General features: G+C 25.7%; 2 protein-coding genes across 3 annotated transcripts in view; both read right to left on the bottom strand.

Moving 5' to 3' along the window:
- Positions 1 to 1,863: 1,863 nt before the first annotated feature.
- On the bottom strand, positions 1,864 to 10,820 carry LOC136080464 (uncharacterized). Of its 2 annotated transcripts, none has more exons than XR_010638471.1 (4): positions 2,954 to 3,053; positions 2,701 to 2,759; positions 2,481 to 2,543; positions 1,864 to 2,259 (listed from the first exon to the last, which is right to left on the bottom strand). XR_010638471.1 is itself a non-coding variant. In XM_065797123.1 (4 exons), the coding sequence occupies exons 1-4, from the start codon at positions 10,710 to 10,712 to the stop codon at positions 2,134 to 2,136; spliced, it is 339 nt and encodes a 112-aa protein (XP_065653195.1). In that variant the 5' UTR covers positions 10,713 to 10,820; the 3' UTR covers positions 1,864 to 2,133. The 2 variants fall into 2 exon arrangements, 1 of the variants encoding a protein (XP_065653195.1); XM_065797123.1 differs by lacking the exon at positions 2,954 to 3,053 and adding an exon at positions 10,622 to 10,820.
- Positions 10,821 to 12,294: 1,474 nt separating this feature from the next.
- LOC136071798 (DNA mismatch repair protein Mlh1-like) overlaps positions 12,295 to 17,125 on the bottom strand; it is a 35,041-nt gene continuing 30,210 nt past the window's right edge. The window contains exons 3-6 of the mRNA XM_065797122.1: positions 16,805 to 16,988; positions 15,223 to 15,263; positions 14,606 to 15,144; positions 12,295 to 12,587 (exon numbers count right to left, since the gene is read on the bottom strand). Coding sequence (XP_065653194.1) covers positions 12,330 to 12,587; positions 14,606 to 15,144; positions 15,223 to 15,263; positions 16,805 to 16,988 — 1,022 coding nt within the window. The 3' untranslated portion in view covers positions 12,295 to 12,329. The remainder of the gene's footprint in view (positions 12,588 to 14,605; positions 15,145 to 15,222; positions 15,264 to 16,804; positions 16,989 to 17,125) is intronic.

Below are 17,125 nucleotides of genomic sequence, written 5' to 3' on the forward strand. Positions count from 1 at the left end.
TTCCTCAAAATACAGTTTCAACTGAAGCCGTTACATTGAAGCTTATATTTTTAATTCTTTACACATAGAAATCAATTAACAAGAAGTGAGAACAACTCGATGTTCTCACTTCTTGATCATTGATCTTATACATCTTCTATGAAGAAAGAATTGTGTGGAATAACTCAAGTGATTTACCGTAAGCATCAAACAACCATTGTGAAATAGAAGTACGTATTAATCAATCAAATTCATCAATTGAAAAAGAAGTTGACTTTTCTATTTCTACATCTTTAGCGATTAAGCAAACTTCTACTTAATTTTGATCGTAAATATGCTATTTTTAATCTATCCAATACAGTTTTTAGGTTTATTGATTGTATTTCTTGATTTAGTTTTTTCTAATTAAAGCGCGTAATTTATAAACGATCTTAAATCTAGCCGATGGCTGGAATTAGGTAAAAAGTGGTCAGAATTAAGTTTAAATGGCCATAAAATAGAAAAAGGTTTTTTAGCTGGCATATAAAAAATTGATGCTTAAACCCATGTCAAATTTGACTGTTTAAAAATTGTATGTAACTACATTTATCGTAAATTAACTTATTTATATTCAAACTAATTTTTTTATATTAGAAGTTTCAAACTTATATATTTAAATAATTAGTACCAAGTGGCCAGATATTGATCAGTTTACCCTAATTCATATACTAATTCGACATATTTTATATAAGAGTATCGAAATCCAGCAAGTGAGAAATAACTCATACGGACTTCTGTGAACCCGTAACTTCTGAACCACTTAAAACAGGGAGCGATCTCGGGATTTTGGTAATTCAAGGCAGTACGAGACACATAAGGATTCAAAACTAACAAATTTAATCTGGAATTAAGCGAAAAAACTAAATAAATGCACATGGGTTAAACTTTTCAAAACATGTAAGTAAATTGTTAAAGTCATTTTTAAATGGATACAAGGACGATTTTAAAAATAGTAACGCTTCACGTTGAGTATACTTTTTTACATGTTTAAATCTATTTCATGTAAGTTTAAATTTAGAAAAAAGTGTTAAGCAAACTGTCTTGGGTAGGACCGTCCCGAAGAGATCTCAAAGAGAGTGGGGAGGGGTGGATAACGTATGTATTTTTTGCCAAGTAAAGCCTAGAAAATTTTTTTTGCCGACTAAAATAAAATAAAAAAATCCTCGATGGCTAACATTTGCCGACTCCCTACTACAGATCTAATTTTGCTGGCAAGTGTCCAAATTTGCCGACCGATCAACTTCCTCCTTGGTAGTGATCGACCGAAATTCTGTTTCGGTATCGGTTTCGGCCGAAATTTCAATTTGAACCGTTACCGAAATTTTGATTTCGGAACTTTTTATAAATTTGGTAAAAACCGAAATTTTGCAGAGTAAATCTGCTAGTTGTTAAATTTCGTTATTAATTTATACCGCTAACTTATGTGTTAAATTTCAATTCGGGATACACGTATAGTTAGTTCTAACATAATACAAGTACAAAAAAACAACAAATGTAAAATTGCATTTTTAAATAAATTTTTCTACTTAAATAAATTTTGACTAGCCGAAATTCGGTTTCGGTTTTGGTAAAATATTCGCCGAAATGTCGGTTTCGGCACCAAATTCGAGTATCCGAAATTTCGGTTTATTTCGGTTTCGACTTTTTTTCTGTCACGGTCAATGACATTTGCTAAATTTAAAAAACTTTTTTTTTATCTACCCAAGATTCTATCATCCGAATTTTCTAAACAGTTTACAGTCAGTTTGCTAAACAGTGAGAAGGTTTCGTTCAAAATATAAACCTTCATGGAATAGATTTAAACATGTATAAGAGTATACTCGACATTGAAAAAAAGACAGATTATAAAAAGAGTATAATCAACAATCGTTGAGTATATTCTTATACATTACATGTGTAATAGCATAGCAATTTTTACAGAAACTATTTTTACTGAAAATATAACAATATGCATGTCTATTATTTTACATATACTATTTGATAAAAATAGTATATATAAAATTGATAATTAATAACTTCAAGCTTCAACAACAACAACAACAACAACAACAAGCTTCAGCAAATTAAAAAGAATCATCAATACAACATATTTAGTCCAAAAAATAACAAGGCCATTTATAAGTGGGATTGCATCGCCAACTGTAATTGCAGAACCAAGTAATCGTCAAACAAATTACCATTCACATTTTGATATTCATTATTGTTTTCACCACAGTTACTATCATTGTCTATTTCACCAATCTAGACAATACATCATAAAACTAATATATACATACTAATTAATTTTCTTTATTCACTAATTTATTTATTCTTTCTATTATAATTTACTTCATAATTACGCATCAACACACAACTTTTTGAATGTTTTATATAAATGTTGCCAAATGTTGGGTAACATTTATATAGAAAAAAATAGCAATGAATATATCATTATTTATAAATAATAATTATAAGATCCTTACCTCTTCTTCGCCCGAGCTATCTGCATGGCGTAAAACATCATTTATATTGCCAGTCAAACCTGTCTGGTGATAATGTAGTAATTTAAATAAAATGATAAAGCTAAAATGAAAAAACTTATGTACATATATAAATGTTACCTGTATGTTGGTAACATTTATATAGAACAAGGCAGCAACAAATATATTATTAGTTATAAATGGTAATTTAAAAAAAACTTACTTCTTCGTCCGAACTATCTGAAAGATGTAAAACATTATTTCTATCGCCAGTAAACCTGCCTGCTCATAATGCAATAAAATGATAAAGTTAAAATAAAAGGACTTATGCAGACACTATTAAATTCAAAATTTTTTTATACTTTTACAAATAAAATTAAAAATATTATATTTTTACAAATTTATTTTATTTAAAACAAACAAAAATAATTATAAAAATAGTGCATTATTTATAAACATTGCTTTTATATGTTTACATTTAACTGTGAAGTAAAATCTTGCGCATTAACTTCCCTTTCTGATAATTTAAAACAATTCCGTAGTTTTATTTATTGGAACATCATTACAAGTTGAATCCTAAAGATAACGCATATATCTTTTCCGGTTAATTCATGCTCAATTCGCCATTATAATTAGACAGCTTTTGAACTAATTTTAAAAATATTAAATGCATATAAAAACTGACAATGTTATAAATGATATAAATGATGAACAACATCATTTATACCGCCGGTCAAACCTGTCTGCTTATAATGAAGTAATTTATATCGCTGGTCAAACCTGTCTGCTTATAATGTAGTAATTTATACCGCTGGTCAAACCTGTCTGCTTATAATGTAGTAATTTATACCGCTGGTCAAACCTGTCTGCTTATAATGAAGTAATTTAAATAAAATAATAAAGTAAAAATAAAAGGATTTATACACAAATCATTCCATTATTTACATATTCTAATACTTCTGCTATTAATAGTAAAGAAATAACATATTAAATATGCCTACTAGATTTGGTCGCTAACTAAACCCCTACTAGAATGATTGCGTCAACAAAAAGACAAAAACAACTTAACAGAACTAAAATTGAATAAAACATTTATCTTAAAATAAAGTGTTTTAAAACTTTAACATTTACCCTATAATAAACTTCAAACATTTTTATGCAAACAAAATCCATTTAAAAAAAATTAAAAAAGATAGCACTAGTTACCTTTTGTACATTTGTTATCTAATCTTATCCAATACACTGCTTAACTGAGCTAAACTTAACTTTATCTTTAACTTCTTATTAAAACATGATCTTATTCTAAAGTACTTTTTTTAGTATTTCTTTTTTTTTTTTTAATTTCTCATCAAGTATAACTCGATTAACATCATTATTCATCTCATTAAGACAAAATAAAGCGTCAAGTAAATGTAAGCTTATACACTGGTTATCTAATGTATATTAAAACTAAAATATTCTTAGTAAACCAATTAAACATTAAAAATCAAACTGATTCACTTTGTAATACATACGCATAAGGATAGTCGAAATACTTGCTATACTATTGCAAGTTATGCTAAGTAAGCAAAGCCAATAGTTAGAATATCATAAACATGTGCATTTTTTTAATGCATGATAATAAGATAATATCTAGAGATGTAGTTGAGACTGTAAAAGCCAAGACCAAGACATTATGACTCAACCCAATGGGCACAGGATGTACTGTTCAGGTCCATTCATCCAAATCCAAAACAGTTTGTTCTAGGATGTCCATTGGACTTACTTTTACACATGTGTGAATATAAAATATTTTCAAAATGGTTAAAAAAACATAGTTTAAAAGTTGTCAATTTTTCAACTTATTCTATAACTTTAACTATTTAGTTATAGTTATCGAATAACTTATGTTTTAACTATATAGCTCTATAATAATATCTTTTTATTTAGATTAAACTATATAGCTCTATAATAATATTTTTCCTTCACTTAGTTTATTTTGTGGGCTCATTATAAAATTGAAACCAATAAATTCGAACTTCTTCATACAAATAATAGAACCAAATTTCTTTATTTTTCAATATAAGTTTTGTATGCAATATAAATTTATTAAATATTTTATACTATAAATTGAAGAGATTTACATTTATATAGTTGTAATATATTTTTTAAATTAACAGAGGTCTCCAATAAAGATTTATTAGACAATTGTTTCTTGTGTATATATATATATATATATATATATATATATATATATATATATATATATATATAATATATATATATATATATATATATATATATATATATATATATATATATATATATATATACACACACATATATATATGCATATATATATATAAATATATATTTATATGTATATATATATATATATATATATATATATATATATATATATATATATATATATATATATATATATATATATATATATATATATATATATATATATATGTATTTATATATATACACATATACATATACATATACTTATTTAACTATAACTTATGTTTTAACTATATAGCTCTATAATAACATCTTTTTATTTAGATTAATTAATTTAATTAATGAATATGGACTATAAACAGTAATCAAACAGGCAAAACATTTTTCCTTCAAAAAGTTTATTTTGTGAGCTAATGTCATTAGTAATGACCATGAGTCTTTATCTTTCCTAAAATTGAAATCAATAAATTCGAACTTCTTCATACTAATAATAGAACTACATTTCTTTATTTTTCAATATCAATTTTGTATGCAATATAAATTTATTAGATATTTTATATTATATATTATGTATATATACACACACACACACACACACACACACACACACACACACACACACACACACACACACACACACACACACACACACACACACACAATGAATATTAGTTTATAATTTTTTATTTATTAGTTTCTGAAAAACTTGAAATTAATGATAAAGAAAGAGTGGCTAGTCCAAAACCTAAGCTTTATGGAATAATCATTTTTATATTTAGATGAGGAGGATGGCATACCTAGTAAGTTATAGTTCACTTTGTCTATTATATAATTAATGATTCAGCCAAGATTTACATTACTTGAGCTTTATTATTACATAAGGTAAATCAATATATATATATATATATATATATATATATATATATTATAATATATTATAATATATATATATATATATATATATATATATATATATATATATATATATATATATATATATATATATATATATATATATATATATATATTATATATATATATATATATATATATATATATATATATATATATATATATATATAGTCATACAACTATGGAACAATGATTATAAAACTGTTAAAAAAAATATTACTCTAAATTAAAAGATTTTTTAATGTTGTTACATTCATGTATCTTGTTGATACATGAATGCATCCATGTATCTATTTTTTTGACTTTATTCTTTGTTTAGAATTTCAACACACTTTGCTTTAAATTTTCAGAAAAATTTTCAGCTGATTTAAGACTTACAAGCTCAAATCCTTGATAGACTTAAAAGCATCGAACAAAGTGGATTTAAGTGTTGATTTTATTTTGAATGATGACAATATGTAAAAAAAAAAACAATAAGTTTGTTTGAGAGATTTAATATTATTTAAAATATTTTAAAAACAAGTTCAAATGCAAGAAAATGCAAGGTAACTTCTAATGTTCAATCACTTTGATAATAAAAATCTATATTCCAATTTTTATTATTGCTGAAGAGTGATGCCTGGGTGTGTAAAATTTTTAGTGAAAATAATAATAGTTGTATTGATAATAGTAATAGTTGTGGTGTAGTGACACACTTGCTTTTTAAGCAAGAAAATCCGAGTTTGATACCCTCCATGCCCCTAAAAGTACCGTGCTCAACTTAAATCTAACCACAGTTAAAAGCTAAAAGTATATATATATATATATATATATATATATATATATATATATATATATATATATATATATATATATATAATTAGTAAAAAACACTTATCTAACTTTTATAAGTGTTTTTTACTAATTAATTATTGCTCTGTTCTTTAAGAAAATTGAGCACTCTATTTGTAAAATACACTAACATAATTTACATATATATATATATATATATATATATATTATATATATATATATATATATATATATATATATATATATATATATATATATACATATATATATATATATATACATATATATATATATATATATACATATATATATATATATATATATATATATATATATATATATATATATATATATATATATATATATTTATATATATATACACTTATAGACAAGTTATGAAATATTAAAGTATCTAGTAAATATATTTCAAGCAATTTTAGATAAAAACATAACACAGTTAAAAAATTCGTCAACTTTTGTAAAAACAGCTAAACTTTGGAATATATGAAACGATGAAATACAGGTATCTTATGACGTTGTCAATTTATATCCATCAATTCCTCTGGGAGAGGCTACAAAAACTCTTCTTGATATGTTAGAGCGCTCCCCAAATTTAAATAAACTAACAAAACTAAGCGTTTCAGAAATAAAATCACTAATAGAACAGTGTTTATATAAATGTTATTTTTTATAGAATGAAGAAATTCACGTGCTTGTTGATTCAGGTCCAATAGGACTTTCACTCATGGTAGTACTTGTGGAAGGTTGCCTGCAATTTTTTTGAAAATAAAGCAATAAACATTGCGCTTTATTCTAATCCACCGTTAGAAATAAAATTGTTTTTCAGGTACGTATATGATAGCCACGCAAGATTTACAAATAAAGATAATGCCATCCGCTTTCAACAAATATTAAACAGTCAACATCATGCCATCAAATTCACAATTGAATTGGAAGATGAAAACAAAAGATTAAATTTTTTAGACATGCGAATAACCAATAATCGAAAAGGTGAACATACATAAAAAAAAAGCAATAACAAATATTCAAGTTAAGCCCAATTCAAACCATGATCCAAAAATCTTAGAAGGAATATTTCACTACCGTGGATCCCAATATTATCATCAAAACTTTGAAAAATCTTTGGGAAAGCAGGTTACAGGGCAGTCTTTAAATCTAGTGCAAATCTTAAATCTTTGCTAATTTCACGCAACAAAACAAAACTACCATCAAATAGCCATCCCGGAGTATACCTAATAGAATGCGAGTGTGAACAAAAATACATTGGCGAAACAAAAATGAAAATAACAACAACAGTTGTTTGAGAGGCAATTGAAATTCAGTTCAACAAATGCAGACCTAAAAATGGAGGTATGAATTTAGATGATGGTCAATATGTAAAAACGCAATTCTGGATGAAATATTTTTTATATCTACGTAGTATTAAAGAAGCCCAATTAAAGCAAACTTTAAAGAAGCCATTAAAAAGTGACGTTACCGTTTGTTTGTAATTTAATTAATAATTTGTAATTAAAGCTGAAGACGCTAGTATCAATAATCTAGTGAAAATTTCTTAGATAAAATTAAAAAATTAGTATTGAGAGAATTCATATTTATTGATGTTTATATATTAAATTTATTCAACTCTCATACAAGATGTCATCATTTAAAATGTATATATATATATATATATTAGTACTTATAAAAACTTGTAAAAAAAAGCGATTAAATTGCTCACAATATGTTGTGACTTTATATGGTATTTAAATTTGGTTCAATATTTAATCATGCTTTTAATTTATTTTAATAATTTTAAGGTTACTCAAATGAGAGGAGTGGGAGGAGCGACTCCATGGAAAACAGTTAAATATGTTTTGAATGCTATTATGGAATACAAGCATTATTTATTATTTAGCGAGGATGGAAGAAAAGAAGAAAGTAAATTTACAAGCACTCCTTATCATAAATGCATAAAAGGTGAGCATTGAATGCAAGTTTGTACCTATTGTACCTTTTATAAGACCGGAATATTTTTGTTAGCAGTAAATAGCAGAATGTGAAACAGTACATTGCTCATTTTCTCCTATTCATTATTTGCAAATATAATTGCGGTTGTTTTTTATTTTAATATAGTATTTTTTTTTAACTTTTAACTTTCCAAAACTAATAACAAGTATTTTAATAAAAATTTTTATTGTAGATGTCTTTTAGTTTGTTGACTTTTTGGAAATCAAATTCAAAAGCAAAGTATTATTTCTTTAGATACTGTTGGTGACAAAATTGGTTATGATGCAAGCAACATTGAGGGTGCCATTGGCGACATATTAAACAAGCCAACATATAATGTTTTTGCTAGATTGTATTTATATATTAATATTGTCAAAAATATTACTCTTTATTTTTTTGTAATGATTTGTGTCAATACTGGGATTTAATTATTTATGAAGTATCCTTTTTATTATTCTAATGAGGGTTGCCACTTGTGTTGAATCCCAAAAACAGGTGTATATTAAATTTAGGCTTTGTGGAAAAAAAAAAAGAATTTATTTCTTATATCAAGACTCCATTTTTTATAGTTTTTTATAGTTTTATAGCTGAATAAAATTAAACGCTGAATGAACAGACAAAATTTAGACGTCCATAAGACATCCAAAAGGGTCTATTATGGACCTCCAAACAGACTGTTTTGGACGTCCTTGGACATACTTTATAGATCCAAAATGGACGGACGAAAGTTGTTGCATTTGGTACGTCCAATAGACATCCATTTTGGATGTCCGAACATACTATTTTGGATGTCCTTGAACGTACTATGGACGTCCGTGTGCCCATTGGGAATACCAATACCAAGACCAAGACATCAAAAAGTCAACCCAAGACCAAGACCAAGACTTTGAAAATTTTCACAAGAACAAGAGCAAGACTTAAATTCTTGAAAGTTTAACACAACAAGACTTGTGCTTATTCATGTAAGTTCACTATTTGGCTATTAGATGATCTATTTTACCATTTATACATATTACTCTATATTAAAAAGCAAATTAAAAAAAAAAATAAACAGTGCACTTAAAATTTGTTAAAACTGTTAAAATGTGCAATGTTTAGTGCACTTTACTAAATAGCTAATTTTTAGTTCACTGTTGCAGTCTATTAAGTCTTTAAAAATAACAGAAATCTAACAGGTTTTTTTTATTGTTGAAATCAAAATGTACCGATAAAAAATGATGCAAGATCTTCACACTGTGAAATTAACTTAACCCTGGCAAAAAGAAAACATGTTATGCTTTTTTTGTTTAACTGTAGTAGCCACCAGGGGTGGATCCAGACCATCTAGTGAGGAGGGCGGTTTTTATTTCATTTTTTGATTCCATGGATCCAGACTATCCAGGAAGAAAGGAAGGAGGAGGGGGGATGCAATTTTGAGATTCAGTGGATCCAGACTTTAATAAAGTAGCAGGTGGGAGGAAGCTGTTTTAAATCACAAAATTTTTTGAGCTTTTTTTTAGAATAATTTAGTCTTACACAGTTTTAATCTATGTAACAATGAAATTACGACAAATTGATATCCCAACAATCCAAGCAGCCTCCTTAATTTACTTACTTTTTCAAACAACATGTTTTTTAAATATATAAATTTGCAAAAAAAAATTACTTCAAAAATATCTAAGGGAGGGCGATTGCCCCTATTGTCCCATCCCCACCCTATGGTTTTACCTATGGTAGCCACATATTTAAGCTGCAATTTTCTGCAACTTAAAATTTTTTGCTTTTTTGTTGTTGCAATTTTTGCTTAAAACTTTTTTGTAACTTAAATATATGTGTTTCTTTATCTTTAACTATAGTTAAAAATAAAGTACTTTAATAGTATCAAAGTGCAGACAGTAAAAAGTATAGACAGTAAAACAGACATCTAAGTATCACTTAATTTCATTTTTAAATATAAATCTCGAGACGTCTCGAGATGTTGGTCTCGAGACATCTCGAGACCAACATCTCTAATAGTATCATATTATGACGCATTATAAAATGCATACATTTATCATATTCTAGCTATTGCAAGCATGTCTAGTTGTTTATGTTTGCATCTTTAGTTTGAATCATATTAAATATGATGCATTATAAAAAATAAAAATTTACATATTTATTAAAAACAGAAAAACAGCTTTACACAACAAAATTAAGATAAATGCAAAAAATATTATTTACTCAACTGATTGTAACTCTATGAGTTACGATGACATCTTTAAACAAAACCCAAAATGTGTAAATGGTGCAAAAACAACCATGAAAAAAACAAACCATGGTTCACCCATGGAAATTCCATGGTATTTCAATTTTTATTGGAAAACCATGGTTCATCCATAGAAATCTGTGAAACTTCCATGGGATTCTACAGAATACCAATATATATACATATATATATGTATATATATATATGTATATATGTATATGTACATGTATATGTATATGTATATGTATATATATATATATATATATATATATATATATATATATATATATATATATATATATATATATATGTATATATGTGTGTGTGTGTGTGTGTATATATATGTATATATATATATATATATACATATATATGTGTGTATATATATAAATATATATATATATATGTATATATATATGTGTGTGTGTTAGAGGCTTGGCCAGGAAGGAGTGCGATTTCACGTCATACTATTTAATTTTAAAAACTTATCCACATTGTTAATGTTTTGAAAATTTGTATTTATTTTAAAAACACGCTGAAAAAATGAAGAAACTTAAAATAATACGCAATACGTAAATAAAGCAAATAAATTTCCGTAAAAAAATAACGAAAAATAAAATAAAAATAATTAAAATTTAAAACTTAACTAAAACAAATAATAAACTATAACAATAAGATTATCAAATTACATTTGGAATAAACAACTTTGAATCGTTTATTTTTACCAATGTTTTTAAAAATAATTATTATTTATAAAAGGGTTTCACATAACGTTATATTATTTAATATTACATTATGTGAAACCCTTTTTAAATCAAGTAAAAACTGACATCTAATGATTGTTTAATAAATGCACACAATTAAAAGTTAAAAAAAAACATTCTAAACAACTCTTTGCATTAGCGTAAATTGCTTAATTCAAATGGCTTTGAAAAAAATTTTTTTTATCAACAAAATCTTTCTACTTTTCGAGTGAATTAACTTTAACGATTCTTTTATAAAGTTTATTAAAGAGACCATCGCTGTTTAAAATCATCTCTTATAAAATTTAATTGTTTTTTTTTTAATAATTTTTACTTTTTTTATTTTACTTATAAAAAAATCTTATATATTTAAATAATATAAATAAAAATTTATACAACTTTCAATGATACTTTAACTAAAATTATTAGCTCCTTTATTTAAAGCGTTTTGTTAATATAAAAACATTAGTAAAGATGAACTTGTCAAAGTTATTTATTTTTAACGTAATTAAAAACCAATTTTTCAGCACATTTGTTAAAAACCATGGTTAAATCACCAAAATAAAATTTTATTTGCGTGGTCATATGAAGACTTGAAATTGCACGCCTTCCTGGCCAAGCCTGATGTTACTATGGTAAATCGTTAAGTAAAAAGTTTAATGGGCAATTATAATTGATATTATAGTATAATTTGTATTACAAAAATTTTATCTGTTAAGGTTGCACTTAAAATAAAGCTATATATATATATATATATATATATATATATATATATATATATATATATATATATATATATATATATATATATATATATATATATATATATATATATATATATATATATATATATACTAAAACAACCAAAATAAAAGTTTTTAACCAAATAAAATAAAACATCAATGAACTCTTCAAAAAAAGATCAAATACACCTTTTATCGAACACTAACACCTTTCAAATACTTTATACAGATCTGGTAAGTTAGCGACTTCAAGAAAAGTTCCATCTTCAGAAAACTTCTTTGTGGGTAAAAGAGATGTTCGAAATGCAGTATATAAAACATGTTCAACAACCCACTTCCAATTTTGAGTACTATTACATTTGTCTTCTCTTTCATCGAAACTTCCTTGTCCAAAAGAATAAAAGAGACTACATTCTCGCGCAAAAGTTTCAAAACATTCTTGCTCAGTATCCCATTTGACCTACAACAAACAGAAATTCCAAAATGAAGAACCTATTCCAAAAATTTATTGAAACACTTCAACTTTATTTAAAAAAAAAAAACTTTTTCTTTTCATCAGAAAAGAAATAATGGGTACAAAGGAAGATGAGTGCAACAAAAAGAATTTGCTTGTGAAAATAAATTTTTATAGTACAAAGTACAACTACACAAATAAGTAAAGGTCAATTTAAAAGTTAAAGGGTAGCTGTTTATCATTTAGAGTTCTGGAGGTAAAATATATATGTACAATATATATTTAATTGTGTATCATAAATATATTCGGAGTTATAGTGTAACCCATAAAGAGACTTGAAGGTTTGCTGTGTAACGCAAAAGACTAAGAGACTTGAAGGTTTGCTGTGTAAAAAAAGAGACTAAGAAGGTTTGCTGTGTAAGGCAAGAGACTATGAGACTTAAAGATTTGCTGTGTAACGCAAGAGACTAAGAAATTTACTGTATGCTAGAGAGTTACCAAGAATGATAGTATCTGATATCAAGAATAATAGTAATACTGCAGTTACCACTGACAAACTGCAATTACCACAGTTACCAAGATAATTTTTAAAGAAAAACAAGCAAAAAATTATAGTAACACTATGGTAACAGTACTAAACGACATGGTAATATCATGGTAGTGATATTTGATGTAATTATTAAAATGTGTATGATGATGGGGTGGAAGCTTATTGGTTTGAGGTAAATATTCAACATATTTTTTATTGCTATGTGCTAGCTTCTTGTAGACAGTGTATAAACTAAGACCACATAACTAAATATACTAATCTTTTGTGCAAATTGGTTGTAATTATAATTTGTGAAATTTGAATTACATAAAAACTTAAAATCAATATCAGACTCACACTAGCCTAAATTGTGTTTGCAATTCATCTTTGGAGGCAAAATCCACCACGTTACACATACAGTTATGGCTACAACCATGAGCCAACAGAGCGGTTGTCTAATAGAGATGCCTGACTAAGTGTGTAGGAGACATGCAGCAAGCAATAGCCTGTTTAGTTCGCCACTACTCTTCATATTTCTTTCTGTGCCTCGCCAGTACGAGATTCTGAAGATGATTTTTGTGCACCAAAGAGTTGCATAACATTGAAAGTAAAGTATCTGTTGAAGAAGAACATTGTAAGTAAGCAAGTAGCTGTTGTTATCAACCAAGTTAAGTTGCTTGACTGCTGTGCAATAATTATTTTGTCTGCAGTGATTAAGTAAATGCGGAATTGAGCTTCATTGAATTATTTAGGGTATCCATTAGAGCAGAACAGAATATTAAATGATGGCATTTGATTATTTGGTCAAACTGCAAGTGGTTGGGTTTATAAGGTTTCTTATTTGTGGTGAAACAGCTTACCTATGAAAAGTTTTATAATAAAACCCCTCATTAACACAAATACGTGATTATTTAACACAAGATTATTTACACAAGCATGAAAAATTATGCCTCTAAAATACACAATTCAAAACCTTTTCTTTATACTGTTTTAGTTCAAGTGCTTTTATACTGTTTTAGTTCAAGTGCTTTAAACTGTTTTAGTTCAAGTGCCTTTTCTTTATACTGTTTTAGTTCAATCTTTTTTTGAAAAGATAGTTAAAGTTTTAGCTATCATTTCAAAAAGCTGAAGTATTTTGTCTAGTCTTCAGACTAGACAAAATACTTTTCTTTACATCTTTATATATCAAATACCTTTAAAATATTCACAGAAAAAAATAAAACAGGTCAAATAAAAGTGCTATGAACTTCTTATGACTGAATAAAACTCCATGACTTTTGAATTCCAAGATTTCCATGATTAGTGGCCACTCTGTTATTATTATTTATTTTATATATAATTATACATTATTATTTTTTTATGATTAAGAAATTAAAACTCAAATGATTGTATTCAAAATACATTTCAAAAAGACACCAGCTTTTTCTAAATAAAATTTTCATGGATTCAAGCTATTTTCATTCTCCAATAAATATTACTATTAAAAAACTTGTACCTCAGTTCCAAGTCGTAGCAAAAACATAGGAAGACCATTCCAACTTGGTATATATTTATCCAATAGAAGTGGCAAGCATTTTAACTCTCCTTTATCACTAATCTCCATTGAGAAGTAATCTAATAGCATTTCAGCTTTACTTGACAATAAGTCCACTACATATTGAGCTAGTTCTGTTTTGCAACCATCACTTTCCTTCCAACCACTTTGCGGAGAATCAAGTGCCAACATAACAAGGTCATAGATAGGTGCAGGAGAAGAAAGCTCAATGAAATTAAAACGACCAAATCGAAAAATAAGAATTTGGTAAAATAATTCTTCACTTAATTTTCTTGTATTCACTAAATAAAGTCTTGTTAAATGTTGAACAAGAGCCAAAGATGGTTTTACACAACCAACAAATTTATGATCCTCAAGAAGATTTTTTAACCCTAAATGTTCATTGTCATCAATGATTTTACATAAGTTTTGAATACTTGTCAGCTTTATATCTCGGTCAGGTAAATCTTTAGAAATCTTTCTCTTTCGTTTTGTTGAATCTATAACCAATCAATAACAAATAATAAATAACTAATAAACCTATAAAAAAAAATGTTTCAAAATAAAAAATAAATAACCTTGCAAATTTTCTTTTGTAAACAAATTTGTCTTCGAAACCCTTAAGTAGAAAAAAGTAACATTTAATAGAAATAGAAATTAACAACTAGAACTGACAAAATAACAAACATATATAGAACTTATTTTTTATTATAAATTAGATAAATATTTTACAATTTAGAGTGATAATAACATCTCAAAATGCCAGTGATCATTAGAATACATAACAAAAATATGAAAAGCAGTGAAATGAGTTTTAATGTACAATAAAAGTAATAAAAATCAATCTTTTTAATATTATACATGCACCCATAATTAATATTATACATGCACCCATAATTAATATTATACATGCACCCATAATTAATATTATACATGCACCCATAATTAAAATTATACATGCACCCATAATTAATATTATACATGCACCCATAATTAATATTATACATGCACCCATAATTAATATTATACATGCACCCATAATTAATATTATACATGCACCCATAATTAATATTATACATGCACCCATAATTAATATTATACATGCACCCATAATTAATATTATACATGCACCCATAATTAATATTATACATGCACCCATAATTAACATATTATACATGCACCCATAATTAATATTATACATGCACCCATAATTAACATATTTTGTAAAAGGTTTGTGAACAACTTCTCTATAAATGCGTTGATAACAGCAAAAAAGAGATAATACTAAATATACTTGAAACATAAACTTCCAATAACTCATAAATTCTAAAAAATGCATTAACGAATGACTAAACCAAACGAGCAACTTACAAACAAACATTAATTGTGTATAAATCATAACAATAAATTCTTTAAAATAAATATCTTAAATGGTGTTTGAATGATATATATTATATACTGATGATGATATTTTGTAAATAGAAATAAATGATAACATTAAAAATAAATTTAGCCAGTCTAAATATGTAAAATGATTTTGCTTTTGCAGTATAAAATAACACTATTACACTTAAACTAATACTACTTTTTTCTTAGGCAGTATCAACTAAATGTTTAATCTGCCTTGAACAACTTTAAGCTTAATCTGTTTTGAAAAGTATGGAATTGACAAGTTTATCTTTATACTTAGCAAAGATGCAAGCATTTAGCTTGAAAAAAAAGTAAAAAGCTTTGAAAGAAAAAAAAATTGCTTAAAAACAATGTCTTCAAAATAGTCATTGGTTTTGCAACTTGAATATAAAATTAATTGAAAATAAAACTTTTACATAAATGTTAAATGTTTTTCAGAGTATATTGTACATAAATGTAAAATACAGAATTGATTTAAAATTTTAAACTAGGTTTCAAAAAACAAAAAAAAAATGAAAAAAAGTACCCGAATTAAAAAACTGAAGGAAAATAAAAATGAAACAAATTTATAAAATTTTTGTTTTTTATGAAAATATTTTTTTATTTGTGGATAAAAAATTGTCGATAATTTGATAAAAATTCATTTTTTTTTATTTGTTGAAACTATTTGATATTAAATGCTACAGAGCCATCCGCCATCTTGTAATGATTCTTTTTTAACAATAAGTTAAACAATAAGTTAAAAAATACCTTTCAGTTGTATCAAGTATTCTGTTAGGGTCTTTGCTGTTACACTGAAATGTAACTGATTCATTACTCTGGTTTTGAGTTGATGTTGTAAAAAATGCATCAATTTTCCTTTCCCTCGAATCTGTTCTTACCAACTGATTATCATATATTTTTTTAACTTCTTCGTTTTTATTTACAAGAATATCTAATATAAAAATACTATCTATCTATCTTATCACTTAATAATAATAATAAATAATATTATTATTTATTATTATTATTAAGTGACATGGACATGACATATATATATATATATATATATATATATATATATATATATAT

This window comes from Hydra vulgaris, chromosome 05, assembly GCF_038396675.1.
Source record: "Hydra vulgaris chromosome 05, alternate assembly HydraT2T_AEP".
Classification (NCBI taxonomy): Eukaryota; Metazoa; Cnidaria; class Hydrozoa; order Anthoathecata; family Hydridae; genus Hydra; species Hydra vulgaris.

Coding starts and splice junctions, on each gene's coding strand:
- LOC136080464 (XM_065797123.1), bottom strand. CDS start 10,712: ATGGTTTGTTTTTTTCATGGTTGTTTTTGCACCATTTACACATTTTGG. Junction 2,760..10,621: donor AACTCATAGAGTTACAATCA/GTTGAGTAAATA, acceptor CATTATGAGCAG/GCAGGTTTACTGGCGATAGA. Junction 2,544..2,700: donor CAGATAGTTCGGACGAAGAA/GTAAGTTTTTTT, acceptor CATTATCACCAG/ACAGGTTTGACTGGCAATAT.